General features: G+C 34.7%; 1 protein-coding gene across 5 annotated transcripts in view; it reads right to left on the minus strand.

Annotated features, from left to right (window-relative positions):
• UGGT2 (UDP-glucose glycoprotein glucosyltransferase 2) overlaps nt 1-20,032 on the minus strand; it is a 91,226-nt gene that overhangs the window by 14,488 nt on the left and 56,706 nt on the right. For all 5 annotated transcript variants that reach the window (XM_026854922.1, XM_026854929.1, XM_026854944.1 and 2 more), the window contains 9 exons: nt 19,855-19,982; nt 18,141-18,236; nt 16,376-16,478; nt 10,773-10,852; nt 8,924-9,113; nt 7,906-8,064; nt 6,671-6,756; nt 2,447-2,531; nt 680-765 (listed from right to left, as the gene is read on the minus strand). In XM_026854922.1, the coding sequence (XP_026710723.1) occupies nt 680-765; nt 2,447-2,531; nt 6,671-6,756; nt 7,906-8,064; nt 8,924-9,113; nt 10,773-10,852; nt 16,376-16,478; nt 18,141-18,236; nt 19,855-19,982 (1,013 nt within the window). The remainder of the gene's footprint in view (nt 1-679; nt 766-2,446; nt 2,532-6,670; nt 6,757-7,905; nt 8,065-8,923; nt 9,114-10,772; nt 10,853-16,375; nt 16,479-18,140; nt 18,237-19,854; nt 19,983-20,032) is intronic.

A 20,032-nucleotide genomic window follows, 5' to 3' on the forward strand; every position in this document is an offset into this window, starting at 1 on the left:
CTAAAATTATTTTTCGAAGCAAAGATGGAACATCTTTTTTGCCCTTCTCTCATTCCTAAAAGTGATACAATTCCATAAGAGTTTCTATCTTATTAATAAAAACTAAATTAAAATTTAAAAAAAAAAGGCAGCCTGAACCACACATCATCCACAGACATACTCAGCAACTGAAAACAAAATTTTAGAATGGTATACCATAAATTAGAAAGACTACAATGCTATTACTGTCAAATATAAAGCTTGAGACATTTATTATAATTATTTATAGAACTCAATCTTTAAAGTAAATATTTTACTGACAAACAGAAAACCACTTCTCGAGTTTTCATAAATTATGTCTAGCAACAGACAAGCAACATCACAGCCTGCTTTTTTGATGTTCAGTTTGATACATCTGAGTACCACATCACTGGCTGAGATTTTCATATTTAGATTGATTCCCTGACATAACAAAATAAAAATAATGCCAACAGAGAAAATAAACAGGAACTAGAAATGGAAAGGAGGGATTAAAAAGGAAATAAATAATGAGATGTACAAGACATTATAGCTTGTCCTTTCCCCTAAAAGGGGGAGCCTTTTTACATATTTGTATCACTACCAACTAAGAAACACTTACGCTATGAGTAATAATATACATGTCTTGGCACGGTTAAAGCATAAGCAAATTATGCATTACCTTGTAACTGATTCCTGATTTCCTTTTTTTCCTGTTGTTCCATCGTTAAGGAGATCTTCATTCATTTTATCAGGCTTTTTCTGTACCTAGTCATTAAAAGAAATGTGTTTGTGTAATTTGGGAAGTTAGTTGATAATAATTACCACTTCAGTTGTGATATCTAATTATGGTGTACTTACTGGCTAGAGCTGGGCCAACATCTTACCAATTTCTGTCTCAGTAAACTACTTATTGAACTGAACAGCAAAAATGTAATTTCATACTTTCAAGCTATGTACAGAACTTACTGTAATAAGAAGTAACTGATTGTGAAAAATTAAATGGTGATTAACAAATCAAAGAGCATGTTCAAGCCCTCTGTACTTCTTTATGCAAACAGTAATTAGAAGTGTGGGGAATTGTATCTCATTTTCCTCCCTCATGAGTTTGTGATCCAGCCATTAGCTGGCAGAAGAAGGGTAGCAGGGTGTTGTGCCATGCGTGGAACTTACCTGAAGAGAAACTGATTCTCGTAAGCCCTTCACAAACAGAAAGCAACAAATCTGTTGCTGAAACATACGATCTCCCATTCAAATGAAGCTATTTCTGCTGTCTTACCCACATGCTTAATAAAGGCTCCAAATGAATATTGTTTGCTGACCTTAATTTCCTTGATTAAAAGAAACTCAATGGGTTTTGAAACCCAAATAGTTTCTAAAGCACTCAGTGTCTGAACATATTCAGTAATAACCATATTAGTTTCACATGTTTATATTGCCAAGCTAATGCTTGCAGATTTATTTTCACACTAAATCATGGGTTTTTAGCTAATGCTTCTGAAGCCACATCCTAGGTATTGCTGAAGTGATTCTACAGTTCAGCTGAACTACAGAGCTTACATATTCTAGTTGTAAGTTTAATATGTACCACCCTTCACACAGAATCATTTTCCTATTTTTGATCCAAATGGAGTGGTTTAAAGGCAAGCTCATCATGCTCCGCAGAGTTACATATTTTCTCCAGGTTCTGGAAACTTTCAGCTACAGACTGGGGAAAAGACTCATATATGTGGTTTTAAAAATTCCTTTTGACTTATGTTTACATTGTTTTCTCTCCTTTGTAATATTTAAAATTAGGATACAATGTGCCAAGGACATCTACACAAAATGTTATTTACAAAATAGTGGAAAACATATAATACTATGATGTTCCTTCTCCTTAATATAACTCATGTTTTGTTATCGCTTTTTAATGGATCTTTAAGAATGAAAGTATTGTAATTTCATTCACACAAAGTTGATAGTTTAGGGTAGAATTCAACATACCTAATTTTAACTTCCACCATGGTATCTGGACTTCTTGTAAAATACCTCCCCAGTCACAGGAGAGAAATTAATGTCTCAAGAGGTGGTCAGCCCCTTGGTTTAAATACACACATGAGCTGGGATGAGCAGTCCTTTGGACTGTCTTTCTCATTCTACTAAGCAGAGAGGGAATTTAAAGCATCTAGACTACACTCTTAGACACCTTAAGCTAGATGAGATAAATCCTATCTACGTTACACACACGGATGCATTATTTTAACAGCTATTTAACAATCTCTCATGCAATTAGTATAACCTGATTGGATCAAATTAACTACACTAATTTGCACACTCTAATTATACAAAATCTAAATTATATATTTCAATATACATGTTCGAATTAAATACAGCCTAAGACATGTAAGCATTAGTCATATTTCATATAAGGAAATATTGCATACAAAACAGGTATCTCTTTACATACCTGGACTTTGATAATTTTGCTTCTGAAGTTGTTTAATACCACGGTAACATCTGTCAGGTCAGCTACAGAATCTGTTCCTTCATGGCTGTGAGGAGAAAAAAACCCTCATGCAGATGTACTGACTCATTAAAACATGCATTATTACTTGTGTTTAATTAGAGTATAAGGTTTAGGATTGCTGATATTTATAGAAAAAAAATTTCTTCACTTGTACCTAATTATATCTTAACTTCAGAAACTTTGACTTTTATTCATCACTTGACATTGCTCACAGTGGTACCCTCACTTTCTAATTTGGATTTTCACAGGAAATTTTATCAACCAATGAAAAAAGGCAGCAACCTAGAGCTGAATATATTATCATGTATTATACAGACATATATTACACTCAAATATTAAACTACATTTTATTTTTCAAATATGGAAAACATCTTAGAAATTGCATTAAATATACTTTTAAAACAAATCTAATTAAAAAAGTCTAAGGAGAGCTTCATCACAGTGCTGAGATAGTAAAGGCTAGCTTTCAACTAGTTGGCTTTGGTAACTGTACCCCTAAAGATATGGCTGTGCAAGGTGCCACATGAACATTTGCCCCACTGAACATCAGTTTAAAACCATTCAGGCATCTCAGAACTGTACTGCAGTCCACTGAGTAACAAGTATGAAAAATGTTGCTGTCACTCTGTGTAATAACATAATTCTCAAATTTTATAGCTTTTATACCTCAATAGCCCATATATTGTTCCTTCAATCCTTTCTGTCTTTTAACAGCAATATGTTGTTTCCTCTTGCTAAGGCTATGCATACAAAAAAAATTGGTTTAAGACAGTAATTTGCTACACCTTAGGCTTGATTTTTTTTTCCCCTAGGAAACAGAAATATTTAAATCTTGTTTCAATCCTTTTCATACTACTTACCTAAAACTTACAACATTTTATATAGTCAATGGAATTTTCTATTATTTAATACATGTCTGTAAAAAGTGCGTATAATTATTAATTTTCATAGAGATGGCCAATTCTTGCACAAAACAATGTTCAGATTTATCTTTACTTTTCTACTCTGATTTAGTTTCATTTTCACACTTTCAAAATATTGCATATATGAACACTTGGCCAAGAACTGTCTTTTTATCACAGGGATGTACTGTACTCAACATAAAAGGGCACAGATATCCACTTTAAATAAAGTGTGTCATTACAAAGCTCTAAAATAGTAAAACTAGAAGCAAACACAAACTGCTGATAGTAGAAATGGCAGCAGTTGGTACAGTGTTCCCATTTTTGCCATCAGTTTTTCCACAATCAAAATTTTTTTTGTTAATCACTCAGTTACATCAAAACCTCTATGCTATGAATTCGGTAGCTAGCTCTGCTGATGAAAATAATTTTCCAAGTCTTTACAAAGTGTTTAGTTTGGCTGTAAATTTAATAATATCACTTTGTCTCCCTAAGTCTCTTTGGGGGATTCCTCACTGTCAGCTCCATCTTTACTGAGTGCCAATTGTTTTACTCTGCACAGCACTCAGTGTGATGAATTTCTATTCCAGTATGAACAATGTACTGAAAACAGTGATAGCCACCATTAGTGACATGGACATTTCACATTGGTCTCAAGGTCCAAATTATCTATTTCTCCATTCACATCTTTGCATACTTCCTACTATTACACTAGGGTAACTTCTCTTCCTGACAAAGTACTTCCTTTCAATTCCTAATCACTCAATTACGTGCTCAATGGCTACTTATGGACTAGGATATTCACTTGTTTTTAGGTAGGTATCTCTCGAAAGAAAACTGAGTCCATCATACTGTTCTCTAATTTTAAATCAGCGTGCTGAATATTTTACAGGACCTCTTGTCCGTTCTTTCTCTCTGTGCATATGACACTCAGCATGTTGTAATTTTATTCATGTTAACAGATGCACATTACAAATGAGTGATCATGTCAGTAACATTGTGAGTGTGACCTGGGGTTTTGAAAAACTGGGATCATGATTTAGAAATTCCCTTAACAAAACCAATAAGGATTTTGTGTTTTGCCCAAAAGGTACTGAACACTGGTAGTGTAACTTAGTTTGTAAACGCACTGAAAGTAGGCACAACTTCCTTTTTAAATGTCTTGCATACTGACTGCATTAGTAAATAGTTACATTGTTATATAACTGTTGTACAAAACTAAACGTGTCCAGCACACTATTTATGGCACAGCTTTAAAATGTTTCAACACATCTACATATAAGTACAAATAAATATCAAGGTAATATAAATTACAGTTTTCCATATGGAGAACCAAAGGATTCAAGTTGAATAAATGGAGACCCTTTAAAATCTCAAAACAAAGAAACAAAGAACTCCTTGCCCAAATCAAAAAAGACAGAACTTTCAGTTAAGCAGTCTGCATACCATTGAAATATAACACATTGTATCTACCTGCCTTTTAAAAAATGAAATATTCAGCAGGAGCTTATATACATATATTTAGATATAAACAATTTTCTACAGTCTTATCTTGCAGTACCTACCTGTTTTCCTACCAACATCACAAAATCAAAGTTCCAATAACAGGCAGTGCTCAGACTGTTGCTGAGTATACTAATTTTCATCTTCCTAATATTAACTGTAATTTATTAATAACAAATCGATCTACAAGTGTGACTGCTTCAAAATAATAATCCTTGTTAGAAGCAGTGTTCAGGGGAAAAAAAAAGAAGTTTATTTCAAAAGCTGTGTATTTACATAAAACAAAAATATAGTAGCATCACATGCAAGAAATTTAAGAGAAGCAAATACACACTGAGGTGTAGAACATGCTGTAACTTCAGAATCTTGTATTTCTCCTAAAACTCCTATCATGATGTCCAGGCCTGTGCCTCAAAGAAAACAGGTCATCTCACAGTCCAGCAGGAAAGGATATGACTAGTATACAAGGATGGAGAACACTGTAATACCTCTTGCCACAATTCCATTCTGTCAAACAGTTGCTTGAATTCTGATAGCAATTCCATACTATTAATACTGATATCAGCAAAAGTTATATCAAAGATCCTGGTACAGCCTCCCAAACATACTTTAGCTGTTGTATTCTAAGCCTACTCCTTGTAATAATTAATTGAAATAAATGCTATTGTTTATAGATTCCCCATCAAGTATTAACTTTAGCTGAGCTCAGTTAAGCTCATTACTCCTTAGGGAAAATCAGGAAGCTTAAACAGCAGATGATTTAAGTTTCCTTTGATCCAGCCTAGAATGTTGAGTGGTTTTGTTCCATTTTGTTTCATTTTTTAATTCAACTACAGCTCATTACATTATCTTTTTTAACTATGTTCTCTTTCATAAATCACTTTATATATCTCAAGAACTGAATGTTAAATTAGACAAATGATGTAGCTATAGTTGGTGGAGATTAAGTGAACTTCTCAGGATACAGACTACGTTTTTCTGCTTTTTCAACGGATTGCAAGTAGTTTCTGGGGAAAAAAAAATTGCAAACAAATAGAATGAACCTAGTATACCATTAATATTTCTTCCTGTAACACTGAAATTGATGCATTGTCTAAATATTCAAAACAGCAATGATGTTCATCAGTTTTTTCAATTTTTAAATAGTAGCTGATGACTAAACATTACATGGTACTATGTGTTCCTGAACTCCAAGTAATAATAAATATTTTATAAGAAATAGACCTGTTTCAGACCATAGAATTACAGGGCTGGGGGAAGGAGGAAAGAACTGAAGCTGAAATACAATAAAACAATACTGTTCATCTAGAAGGGATTGGATCCAAAGCTTCAAGAGGAAGACTTCATATGCTGCAGATCTATGCTCTTACATAAAACATGAGAAAAAGATGATTCTTCCACAGAATAGTTGGAAAGATGGCTAGCATATGTTCCTCATATGAAAATCGACCATGGAAACTGCAGATCTGTAAGCCATATAAGGTGGCAAATAAACACAAGTTACTGGAGTACAACGTGACTTCTTCCCATGCAAAGGGTTCTCCCAAGCGAGGGAAATGTGGTGCATTCAACATGCAGGCAGGGTACAGAACTGAAAATAAGATACTTTTATAAATTTTAAATCATTATTTGCTTCTTGTTCTATTTTTTTCATGTTATTTTTGCTTAATTTCCTTTAGTACTTTCAGAACTTTTCAAAATATGTTGCACTTTCACATTCAGTTATAATTATGTTTCTAAAAGATAGATTAATACTTACGAAAAAACCCGATAAATCTCGTCAGACCTTCCTTTACGCAATCGCAGTGTCCAAGCACCTGGATTTGCTTTCAGCTGAAAATAACCCTAAGAAAAATAGGAAAGGAAGTCACTTGTTCTATCAGCATTTCTGAATCAATTGTCCAAGATTTGGTATTGCTATTGCAGCTATTGCAGCCAAGGCTAGTAACCATTACCTACTGTCAAACTAGCCCTGGAAGTAATATGGCAGTGATGCAACCAAGTATCACCTTTCCTGTGTATCCATATCAATGCCTTTCAGTGGTCCTTTTGTTTCTAGCTGACTTTGAGCTGTACACAAAATCTCTCACCTAGAGAACAGTGATCATTAAAGAAATAAATTATTAAACTGACCCTAAACTGAAAAGTTTCTTCTAAACGTGAAAGTTTTGCCTGGAACAACTTTCCAAGTCAGCATGGCTTCTTCCCAATTAAGGAATGTTGCGTACAGATATCATTATGTGAGAGCCAGATGAAGCAAGCTTTGGAACATGACGAATCATTAAAAGTTTCATCATGCTGATCATCTGCTGTTGAGTAAAAGTCAAAGACTCAGTTTATTAAGCATTTTCCTCATGATACAATATTTATGGAGAACAGCAAATAGCAGCTAGGTAACTGGTCTTATGTATCAAAATTAATCTTTCCCTATCAAACTATATTATCCAATAGAAAATAAATATTTTGCTTCACGAATCACAAGATCTTCTGCTCTACAGCTTGCTAAAACCAAATATAATTACTTTGGATGGCCAGAGGAATTCTCAGGTATGGATTTATTCCACAGAAGCTTTAAGCACTTAATTGAAGCATCTAAACTAGGAACTTTCTTTTGCCTGGATCACTGTGCTACAAAAATGGTTATTTTAATTAGAATGTGATTCACACCTTACTTCTGTTGGTGGAACCTCCATCTGAATATAACTACCTCCTACCATCCACTTTAGGCAATTAGACTCCCAGTTTAGGCACTTCAGATAAGGACCTAAAATCAGGCTATATCCAGACCTACATGGGATCTGAAGAAGAGTTGGGGAAAGCTCAGCAAATTACAAATGCCCATCTTCTTTTGTAGACGGTCTCAATACCAGGATACTCCTGTTACATTTAGCGTTACTAAACTTGCAACCCAGAGAAATGGGTTTAAAGAACAAAAAGCTTATAAAGAATTCTCATGGAGAAATTGTAATGACTATTTCTGTCCTTAAAACTTACCAGATTGGCCATCACAATAGTATCAACCATGACAGGATTACTCTTTGTGCCCAGAGTGAACTGTAGCCCTCGAGGAGGTTGTCCCATTGTCACATCAAAGCAATGCCCTTCAAGCAAGATATATTCTAGTTCGTATTCTGCTATAACTGTCCCTTTTATCTGTGAAGGAATGTTTCATCAATAAATTATGTCATTTAACTATGTGGGAAAAGCAACATCTTACAACAACAAACGTGTGGGATTTACCTCACCTAAATTCAACTGTCAAAAAAAAAAAAAAAGAAAAGCACTTCCAGAAGGAACTTAATTCCATTTTAAAACAGGTACCCAAAGTAAAGAGGATGTATCACTTTCTGGACAGACCTCCTCTCCACTGACTGTTGACGAACCTGAGGCATCTCAGCTTTGGCAAGGTAAACCCCAGCTTTTATTTTCACAATATACCTTTCAAATATACAGATTTAGTGGATCAAAGACATTCAATATTTTGCATAGGTTTGGTGGCTGAAAAAAAAATCTAATGAATTTGGAGCTGAGGGATTAAAAAATTGTTAACTAAAAAAGGGTCAAATGTATTTTAATCCATATTCATAAACAGTGATATATTTAGTCTTAAAGATTTACCAAGGTTAAACCTATTATTACAAAAAATATTTACAAAATAAAGAGAAATAGAAAGCTAGCATACAGAATTCCTTAATTGCTTTATTGTTATCTAAAAAAAGATTATTTCCATAAACATGATAAAGCTCAACACAGCAGATAATTTGCTTTTATTTGTATTCTGCATTCTGATTTTTTTCTGTCTCACTGCTTTCTTTTAAGACTTGTTTTTTTAAATAAGAGAGAATTAGAAAAAAAAAATGAAAATAAAAATGGTAAAATACTGACCAAATAACCAATTAACACAGTAAGCATTTCTGAAAAATAAGAGACAAAAATCCCCCAAGATTTCTATTTCTCTCTTGAGGTAGAAGGTCCAAGGCAAGTTTCATCATGTTTACAAACTAGTACTTACATCCTGTAAATGAATGTTATCAAGATCACAGGAACTGTTTACTGCTTCAACCAACCAGCTCTCAGGAGTGATCATGTTTAGAGTCAAAAGGGGTGATTCTGGCAATTCTAGGAATTTTGCCACAGGTTCAGAAGGAAGGTGCTTGTTGATCCCGTAAGTTAATTCTGGTTCCAGAACAAAACGATAGAAGCTGTTGAAAAAGAAGTGTTCAAAAAAATACATTTACTGAAGCATGCAGTTCCAAACATAAAGTTCTTCTAAAATACTTTAAAAATATAGTGAATATTTACCAAAGTAATGGAGTTTGGAACCACAGCAGCTCCCTATTCTTTTGGAATACCATCAGCCAATACCTACAGAATCTTAAATGGGCTGGTAGATGAACACAGATCTATTTGCTTTTGATAATTTTTTGCTGTGAAAATGCATAGTTCCCATTAACATTCTTAATGGCAGGAAAGGTGAATACCAAAGAGGTGCACCAAAATAACTTGACTGTGAACTGTCTGATTCTCAGGACTGTATCACTAAACCAAGCAGAGGGGCTAATCTTTGCTAGAAGAAAAGAGGCTTTGGGAACAGCTCCTGATACAAGCAGCAGCAAAGACAAAGAGCAGAGGAAAGGAGAGGGCTCTCTCTATTCGTACCCAACTCTTACTGCATATATTCCACAGGTAAAAGATCCTTGTAACAACAAAATAAGGATGATTTTCTTCCTTCCTCCACTGATATTCAACAAAATGCAAAGAGTCAGAACAAAAAGAGAAAAAGAGCACTGAAAATGGAGAGAATGAAAGCATCAAGCAGAGTGCTTCACATGGGGGAAAAAAAACAAAGAAAGGACATTTAACTACTATGAAAAATTTCTCCTGTACCCATCATGAATAACACGATTCCTACAAAGTATTTGAGCTAGTATATCAATACATTTCATATTAAACCATTGCTGTAAGGAAAATATGACCTGTCTCCACAGGGTAGACCATAGTATCACAGAATGGTTTGGGTTGGAAGGGACCTTAAAGATCATCTAGTTCCATCCCCCCTGCCACGGGCAGGGACATCTTTCACTAGATGAGGTTGCTCAAAGCCCCGTCCAACCTGGCCTTGAACACTGCCAGGGAGGGGGCAGCCACAACTGCTCTAAATGATGCCAGAAAACTTCTTCCTCTCACCTTTCCCAAGCAGAGGGGAAGAACCAGGCACTAGCACCTACAAAGTGCAGACTACTAGCACTCTCTCTCAATAAGATTATGGGGACAATATCTGCCAAAGGAATGGCAGTGCTTAAAACTTTCTCTTAGAGGGAAAGGAATCCTCTCTGGGGAGTTATAGGCAATTAATTAGTGAACCCTGGTCCTTACAGCCTGTTAAAAGAAACTTCAGTTTAAGGCAGGTACTTTCAGGGTATAACATTCCTAACGAATTATAATGAGATGTCAAATGCAGACTGTCCATTTACTCAGATGAGTGAGTATTAGTGTACTTAATCTGTAAAATTCATTACACAGAAAGTAGGCTGGGAGAACTGACCAAGTTAGGCAGACATTTCCCACTGCAAGTTTTCACTGGCATGCAAGACTCTCCACTGATTTCTCTAAGGATTGCTTATGAGAGGTGAATTGATGGACTAGATCAGTACTCTGTGACCCCATGCCTGACACTTCAGAATTAAAATTTTTCTCTACACAAATGAAACTGCCTCAGTCACATTCAAATTACCTTCAAAGAAAGTAACTAATGCAACAGAAGAATCCAGAAACACAAACAACTGTTTATTTTTTAAAGGAATATATGCTGCTAAGGCTACCAAGTGAATCATATGTAAGAAAAGCTATAAACTACTTACCTCTTCAGTGGCACTTCTGACAGCTTAGATCTGCAGTTCAAAAACAACCTGAGTTTCACATTGATAATGTCTTTCAGTACCTAAAGAAAAAAAAAAAAAATCAGTGTAAAAAAAAAATGTTTCTTGGTAATCAAACTTTGAAAATAGGCTAAAGTTATCTTTGCGATATCCTGTCATTTCTCAAGCTTCAGTAGAAATCTCAAACATTTTAAAGTTCTAAATATATCTGTACATTAAGAGAAGCTGTCAGATATTCCAAATAAAGATTTGACCTTTTCTAAAACTGCAGGATTTAGCACACGATATTCTTGATAGTCACAACGTTAATGTTTTCCTGTAGTGATGTGTTTTTTTAAAGAGCAGCTATCCCCATTCTCCAATGCTTAGGTAAATTGTATTATCACCTTTTCTTATATTGTGTTTTCTAGAAGATTTCAAAGCACTTTAAAGTTTATAAGTTTGTAAGTACAACACATGCCTTTTACACAATAACAAATCTTAAAACAATTATTTGCACTCTTATTAAACTTGTTGGATATAGTAAAGCTCAGAGAATTATTTTAATACTTAATAATTTAAAATGTCAGCAATAGATTAATTATGTGTTAAACTACTGCATCGACTTCAAAACATTCCAGTAAACGAAAACATTTCTACTTCCTTCTCAGTTTGTTCTTCTGTTCATTTCTAGAATACTAATTTTCTGGATGCTTTTATACAGGAACCATAACATTAAGACAGTATTTTTTCTTATTTTTGTGAGCAATCTGTTTTTTTTTTTTTTAAAGTTACCAAAGTTATTAATTTCTTTAAAGCACTCTTAAAAACACTTACCAAGTTACTGTCATTTCTGTGGTTTCTGATAAAGTACTTATCTGAATGTATAAAGCAGCTGTGTCTACCTTTATGCATATTAGAAAAGCAAATAAGATACTAAAGCTCAGATAAAATATTGATACCACTAAGGCTAAAATCTAAAATTACTATAATGAGAAGTAAATTGGGAACAGAGCAAGACAATGGTCATCCTTAAATCTCTCTTATAATAACTATTTTTTTGTTTCCTCAGTTCAACCTATGGCTACACATAGTCTTTACTATAGTGCTATAACTTTACGTAGTCCTAGGGACCTGTTGAGCTCCTGGTTTCTCATTCTCATCCTTTTTGTCACCTGAATACCATCACAGAAAAACTACTGAGCAAAAAATAAAGGCTAAGGAATGGCATAAGGGTGAGAACAAGTGCAGAAGCGGGAAACAAGAACCTAAACAGCACTGAAAGCATAAGAACTGAAAGTATGACATGACATAGGTTAAAGGCCACCAAAATTAAAACAGATGCCCAAGTGACTCAAGCATCTGTCATTCACAACAAAAAGCATTTGCAACCAGTGCTAGCCAGTCTCATCTACTAAAACATACCCAGAATTTTAAATATTAAAGAAAACAATTTTTCAAATAATGATGTTGCATCCTAAATTATGTATACCTGTACTGGACTTTATCTTCAAACAAGACAGAAACCTCATCCCATTAGTAAGAACGATACTTCAGCAATCTGCATTGATAGGTGGTTTTGTGCAGAATGAAATGATCTTGAAAAAGTCTGAGGTATCATCCGAATTCATCAGCTGACCATGAAATTTAATACAGTATTGTAGCCAAAAAGAATAATGCCATTCTTAATTAACATTTTAAAGGAATTTAAATAGGAAATATCAAGACCAGAATGCATTATCACTGATTTCCAACAATGCAACTTCTGGAATACTGAAATTGGTTCTGTTACTTGGGGCTTATGAGGATATCAAAGCCAGGATATTCAAGTCAACACATGAAAATGGTTACAAGATTGGAAAGCCTTTTTTATTTCAGGATATTTGAAGAGTTCAGTCTGTTTAATTAAGAAAACACAAAGAAGAAAATGGGAATTTTGTTCAGATATTATTTCAAACTGTAATAAATGGCTGAATTACTTCAGTTTATGTGGCTTGAAAATTATTTATACCAGAGTTTTATTTTACATATGCAATCACTTCGCAAAACACGGTAAGTTACCACAAATCATCTGAAAAGTATTAACTTACTAAACCACCACTATTCAACCAATTGGAATTGTTTGTGAACATCACCATAATACAAAGCATCTACACTGAAAACGAACTCTTATAATAGAATCCTCAACAGAACTGGCAAAATGATGAGAAGATGAATGCTTACAGCATGGAGCTAAATAAAAATTTGCAATTCCAAGTCTGAGTTTAACAGTCAGGTTAACTAGCCACTAGAAAATCTTAGTAGGAGCTGTGATCTGCCTTCAACTGCTTGATAATATTTAAATTAGGACTAGATTAAAAAAAAATATTTCTACTTCAAATATTGATAAAAAGAAGTCCTATGACCTATGTTACATAGAAAATCAGACTACATTATCAAAAGGGTCCTTCAGAGATTCCTGCCACTTTAGGGATGGAGTAAGTGGTGTTCCTGAAGACAGAATGAACAAAGAAAAAAAGCAAAATATAATTGACAGGAAAAAACCCAAAAGGTTTGATTTTCTCTCCACATTTTTGAGTTCTTTGACAGTAACTTGAACAAGGAAAAAAAAGTAGATCATCCTAAGAGTTACATACTGCTGGAGTAAAGCAGTTAGGCTAGGGGACATGTAGTTTGTTCAGTGGCACCACGTATAGTATTTTTTCAGCTGGTGTGTTGGGTTTGTGTATGGCAGGGTTTTAAGTGGGGGAGGGGATACAGAGGTGGCTCCTGTGAGAAGCTGAAAGAAGCTTCCCCCAGCTCCAAGTGGGACCCACCTCTGGCCAAAGGTGAGCCCATCAATGATGGTGGCTGCGCCTCTGCAATAATATATTTGAGGAGAAAAACCTATAGCGATGGGAGGAGTGAGATGTAAGAAAAAACTATGCAGATACCACGGAATTGTGACCCCGTGGGGGACCCACACTGGGGCTTTCTGTTCCTGAAGGACTGCACCCCACGGGAGGGACCCACACTGGAGCAGTTCATGAAGAGCTGCAGCCCTGTGGGAGGGACTCATGTTGAAAAAGTTCATGAAGGACTTTCTCCTGTAGTAGGGACCCCATGTTGGAGCAGGGGAAGAGTGTGAGGAGTCCTCCCCTGAGGAGGAAGGAGTGGCAGAGGCAAGGGGTGATGGACTGAATGCAACCCCCAACCACTGCCCCCCTGCCTCACTGAGGGGAAGGAGGTAGAAAACTGGGAGCAAAGCTGAGCCTGGGAAGAAGGTTTAATTGACAGCTTGACCTAAACCACAACAGCTGGTTTTGTTGAACTACAATGAAGGAAAAAAAAAAAAAAAAAAAAAAAAAAAAATAAAAATCAACCTCTTCAATTTTGTCCTCATTTTTAGAAGATGGAATTTTTACTTTTTTCACATCACCTTAGGGACTACTTTCATAACTTTGGGACTAGTTAGCTGTTCCATGTATTCTACTGAAAACTGATGTGGTCCAACTCTGGTCAAATTATGGTCTGTATTTAAAGATCTACTGTAGACAGTGACTGTTGCCTTGTCTGGAAATATTTGATGCTGAAGTCTATGACAAAACTTTTGAAAAAGGGAAAATATGGGTTATATGTAAAGTTCTGCCTGCCTCCCCCTGGAGAGGATATAGAGCAGTTCTTATGATACAATCCAGTATATTTTAAAACCAGATAAAAGCCTTGGCTCTGCTGTCATTTATGCTCTGACTCATACCTTGCCTCTGTCCTTAAATCACCACTTTCTCAGACTAAACAGTAAAGTTTAGATTAGTTTACCTACAGCTGTTTACACCTTCTCAATTTCATTTTCATTTAATATGAGTAACATTTTGTTTATATTTTTAAAAAATATAGCAAAAGATTTCTTTGAAGTGACTATTGACACAAAGTAATATTATAGCATGCTTTTACCAGGGTAAAAAAAAAAATTATGTGGACATTTTCAACATGGACTGGGGCAAGAATCATGTGTTTTGCTATGGTAGTCACTACACAAATTCTGTACCATGAATAGCTACTATCCCAATATACTAGGTACTACTCCAATTATGTTATTCAAAAAAAATTCTTGAAATATAAATATATCCTCAGTGCTCAAAATTTACATTATTAAAGTCACCTATATAGAATAAGATAATTAGCAAGGCATCTATTTAGAAACTTTGAGTTTGGGGCTCACTGCATATGTATGCATGTTTTGTCTCTACACCAAGAGGTGGTGGCTATCCAGATTAGGTATTTTTTTTTTTTAATTTTCAGTTTTGGTGTGTTTTTTTGTTTGTTTTTTTTTTTTTAAAGTAAATTAAAAAATTAAAATATTTCTGATTTGTTTAGTTTCAACAGCATTTCATTATTCTCCCCTAAGGGTTGGCTTGAATAAGACTATAGTTCCTACGAAACAAGTAGGATCTGTGATGGGTGAACAGCTTGGCACACCATGGGAGTCACTTGCCTAGGCATGCGTTACGGTAGATATTGCTCATTAGGGAGCCTCTGTTGTGCCAGGAGGAATGAAAGCTTCTCATCTGAGCTACAAGGTCCTTGTACCTAATAACCTACCATAATATGAACTTCTGGGTGAATGGAGGGAGTTTTCAGTCAATTCAAAAATGAAAATATTTTCATTTAGTAATATCAAGCCTTCATTTCAACTGAGAATGGTGAAATGAAAGATCTGGTTCTAGAGACAAGCTGGCATTTCAGAGTCTTGAAATACCAGAATTTTCATGATTTTATTTTTTTAATGTTTTACTTTGCTTCACTATTATATGAAGAATGAGTGGATACTTCAATATCTGATACAAAAGCCACAAAAGGATATGAAAATGGGAGGGGAAAAAATAGTGTAAGAATTTATGAAACTTTCATAATTACTGCAGAGAAAAAGATAAAACAGGATGCAGCAAAAATCAAGTTACAGGCTTCAGAATTGTAACAGACCATAAAAAGGAGACAAAATTTACATTTTTATGGGAAACTATAAAGGAACCTAGGTAGAGTGATATTCTGCAGCTAGTGAAAAAAGAAAATCATTTTAGGAGCTATGTTTTAGGACAGTTTCTCTTTAGATGATCCATAACTACACACAATGGAAGACTTCTAGATTCACTTGGTAGCATTAATCAACTGAGAAATACCCTTCCAAGAGCTGAAAGGTTTATAGTCCAATCTTCTTATGATGATATTACGGGTCAGATTTAGACCACCTCATTTAGGTACCTTGGAAAACTAAAGTTATTTGGTTTAATGGAAAGAAGCATATGCCTCTTAAGATTTTGAGATGGGAGATCCTTTCCCTCTATATTATGCAGACAATCTCCTCCTTTCCTTCTATTGACTATAAAGAGCATTTATGGACTCACTTTTAAGGGGACTGGTTCATGGGGCATCTGAATTTTAATTGCAGATAAGGTACAATGAATTAGATCATCCCCAACTTATTAATATGAATTTAAACAATATATATTTTTAAAGGTACCTATATTTCCTTTACCCTTTTACTACACTGTACATGGAAATTAGAAAAAGTTTAGTAAAAATTAAACTACAAATAGGCAAATTAGAAGAAATGACCACCATCTTACAATCAATAAATGCGCCATCTTCTGTGCTTCTCTTGTCAGTGGATCCACAATAGCAATAACATCATAGAATGGTTCATTCTGTTGGGGATCAACTTTTATTACACTGTTAAAAAAAAATAAAAATTGATAAGTGACATGAAAACTCTAAAATGAATTGTGGAAATAACAAACATTTTTAGTCACAAATTTGTAATATCAGAGGCACTTTAGATTTTACTGCTTATGAAGACATTTTCCTCATTTCAAGCAGTAATCATGATTGCTCCCTGTGATATCATTAGGAAAGCTGAACATGAACAGCAATTAAAAATTTAGCACTACATGGTTCCATATAGGTTATGGATTAAATACATACTTCATAACAAAATTAATAAAAGAAAACATGCAGCAAAATTTTTTAAATGGCCTTTTTGTTACTGGTCTACAGTTTCCTTAACCAATACCTAGAATCATCAGATTTAACAAGTGCTGGCAGTGACACAATTTTTAAAAAACAATGGGAAAAATGGCAGCTGAGAAGTGTGAAACTTGATAGGATTGATTAGTTTTATGCATTCCAGAAAATAATTTAGTTTGATAAATTTTATTAGACTAAGTCAAGAAGACCCTAGTTCTGGACCTACAGGAAGGAAACGTTAGTAAACCTCACTGGAAAAAAAAAAATTTAAAAAAATCATGTGCTGTAAATACACAAAATTGACTATCTGTATTTCTTTTTCTCAGAAGATATACCTAGAAATGTGAGTACCATTAGTGTGTTAAACTCCCTCCAATATAGGTAGTAGCATAGTACTGCCTGTTATTAGTGTAACTCCAGAAAAGGTGTTAGCCACTTAAAACGGGCTACTACTGATTTCACTCCTTGTATTTTCAACAACAGGGCCAGTCCATCGGCACAGCACAGTACAGCACCTTTACCAATAAAAAACAAGGAGGGATTTGGAAATAGCATTACAAAAATTTTTATTTTCATCATGGTTCTTGTGTTATCATATGTCTTCTCAAAAAATGTGTATGTCTACTCCAGAATGCTTGCCCCAGCTAAACTTAAAAACATCTACTGTTAGTATCCCATTACAAAGAGGACAGGATTCACAGATGCACGTATTGGTATTTTAGGTCTCATTCATCAACAATGACAGCAAAAGAAGGCACTTAGGGCATATTTACTTGCTAAATGTTTCTAACACAAGGAACCAACATACAAGTAAGTACACTAATGACACTAACTGGAGCTTGCCAAGTGTAAATCTGTTAGCTGATGACAGTCTGTTCAGGTTTTCTTAAGGAATTAGGTGCCAGAGAGCCTTATTAATTTACATTTGAATGTAATCTAGTTGTATTAGCTGTGCATTTAGCTGTGGTCAGGAATGACACTGCTAAACCAGTAACTATTATACAGGTATAATGAAAATTAGGGGGGGCTTCTTTTAGCTCTAATCTGTGAAACATTTCAGTAACATATGGACTCCCAAGATTTCTAACTCCAGATCAACATTTCTATTCATACCAATTGTTCCTCTTCTTACAGCAAAGGATAAGCCTGTAAAATCATTAGGTATTACAAATTAATTTATTAAGAAAGCGGTAAAGATACATTATGCTAAAACAGATGAACAAATTGTTCATACAGCCATAGAATCAACAACTTCTTTTAAAACTGGAATGCTTACTCAAGTTTCCAAAGACCTTATGCAGTCATCAGTAAATTATAATTTTGATTTGAAAGCACTGTAAGTGCATTATCATGACAGACAGAACTTACCTGTGCTGCTCTTTCAGTAATTCAGCATCTTGTCTCATCTCTGTTTTAGGCAAAGATGACAGCAGAGCATCGATTTTCATAATCAAATCACTGCCACTATATTAAATAAGGCACATATAATTTGTTTTGAATTAGAAAAGGAGCGAAACATTCACATTTTAATCTATGTCTGTCTGCATAAGGGATATTTACAAATCCCACATCCCAAACCTGGACTCTTTAAAATGATTGGCACCTCAAGATTTGTAGCTTTGTGTAAAACCTTCAGCATGACAATGGTCATGAACCACTACTGACTCAGAGCTTGTGAACTGTAAGCTTCTTAAAATTAAGTGATGCAGAATTACCGTTCAGCCTCACAGACTGCATGGTACAACCTGCTGACATTTATAGCTGTTTATTCCTTTCTTTTTTTTTTTTTTTCCTTTCCCCATTTTTTCCCTTTCTGACAACAACAGACATAAATGAACGTTTCAATTTTACTTGGACACATATTAAATTGTTTTGTATTTCTTACTCGGATTTCCTTAGAAACCTTAGTAGTTCTAATTCAGTGCCACTAAGTCTTAACATTTGATTAAATATGTTTTGCCTCTCACTATTATCTCCTTGATAGTTCTACCTCTTCTTGATTTTTTTTTCTGGTAGTTATTCTTTCAGTTGTGCCAGTCCTTCCAGATGAAAGAAATGATACTCAGACAATCAACAGATACTGTTCAACTAATAGAGTTTTGCTCTCTTCTTTGCATACAAACTGGATCCTTAGATTAAAAGCTGGCTATAACTCTTCTCCAATTAACAGATGTGTGAATGTTGCCTAGCAGAGTGTCAGAGCACCACATCTGCCCACACATCTACAGGCTCCTTTTCTAACGATTCTGACAGACAAAGCACTTTCTTACTTCAAATATCAATACTCTGATATTACTGTGGTTTTTAAGATGCACTGGATTTTATGAAACATTATTATTCTTTATAATTACTCTTAAGCAAACAAAAGCTAGTAAAAATTGTTTACAGTTAGTCATACTTGTCTCTTCCTCTTGTAAGTACAGTGAAAGAAGATAAAGCATTTGGAGTAATTTAGCAGAGCTACACACATGTTGTGAGGCAAGTTGGAGAGGATATGATTTTTTGGACGTGCTCTTATGCCTGAGTGTCTTCACACATATGACCAATGAGGAAAGGGAGCCTGTCTCTTGAATAACACAGGGTGCCTTTTTTTCTGCTCTGTGCTGTAACAGCGAGGTATCAAAGAGGCTGGCAGCAGCAGGGTAAATGACACATGCAGTTGAAACCCAACATAAACAGTTTATATATACACAATGGAAAACTATGTTAAACAGCATAATTAGCCAAGCGTGAAGGTCATACAAAATTTAGCAGATGTGTCATTTCTTTTAGAAAGTAGGGCAAGGCTTTGACTAGGTATATATACTAAGTCTGTCAGGGAATAAAGGAAATGAGGGACAGTTAAACCTGTCTACGTAGAGTACTCAGATGCTAAGTAGGAGGATCACAAACATACAGCACACAAACAACAAACCCTAAGTGCATGTAGAGTGTGTATATGTATAAGTATATAGTATGAAGAGTATTATGACTATATCTTTGAACCTTTGATCATATTTCCCATACAAAAGGATTATTAATTTCTCACAGGCAATAAACAAGGCAGTATATCATAAAGCCTCAAAATGCAAAAGAATTTTACCTTTTACTGCTGTTTCCCATCTCTTTGACAATAGCTTTAATCTTCTCCGCTGAGGTACTGTATGTTATTTTTTCCAACAAATTAAAGTCTTCTGCATAGAATTCATTTTCATCTAAAGGACCAAGTACCTCAGATAGAGAAAAAAAGTTACTAAGCATAGAATGTCCCAATAATGTTT

This window comes from Athene cunicularia (assembly GCF_003259725.1).
Source record: "Athene cunicularia isolate RWA chromosome 1 unlocalized genomic scaffold, athCun1 chr1_part1, whole genome shotgun sequence".
Lineage (NCBI taxonomy): Eukaryota > Metazoa > Chordata > Aves > Strigiformes > Strigidae > Athene > Athene cunicularia.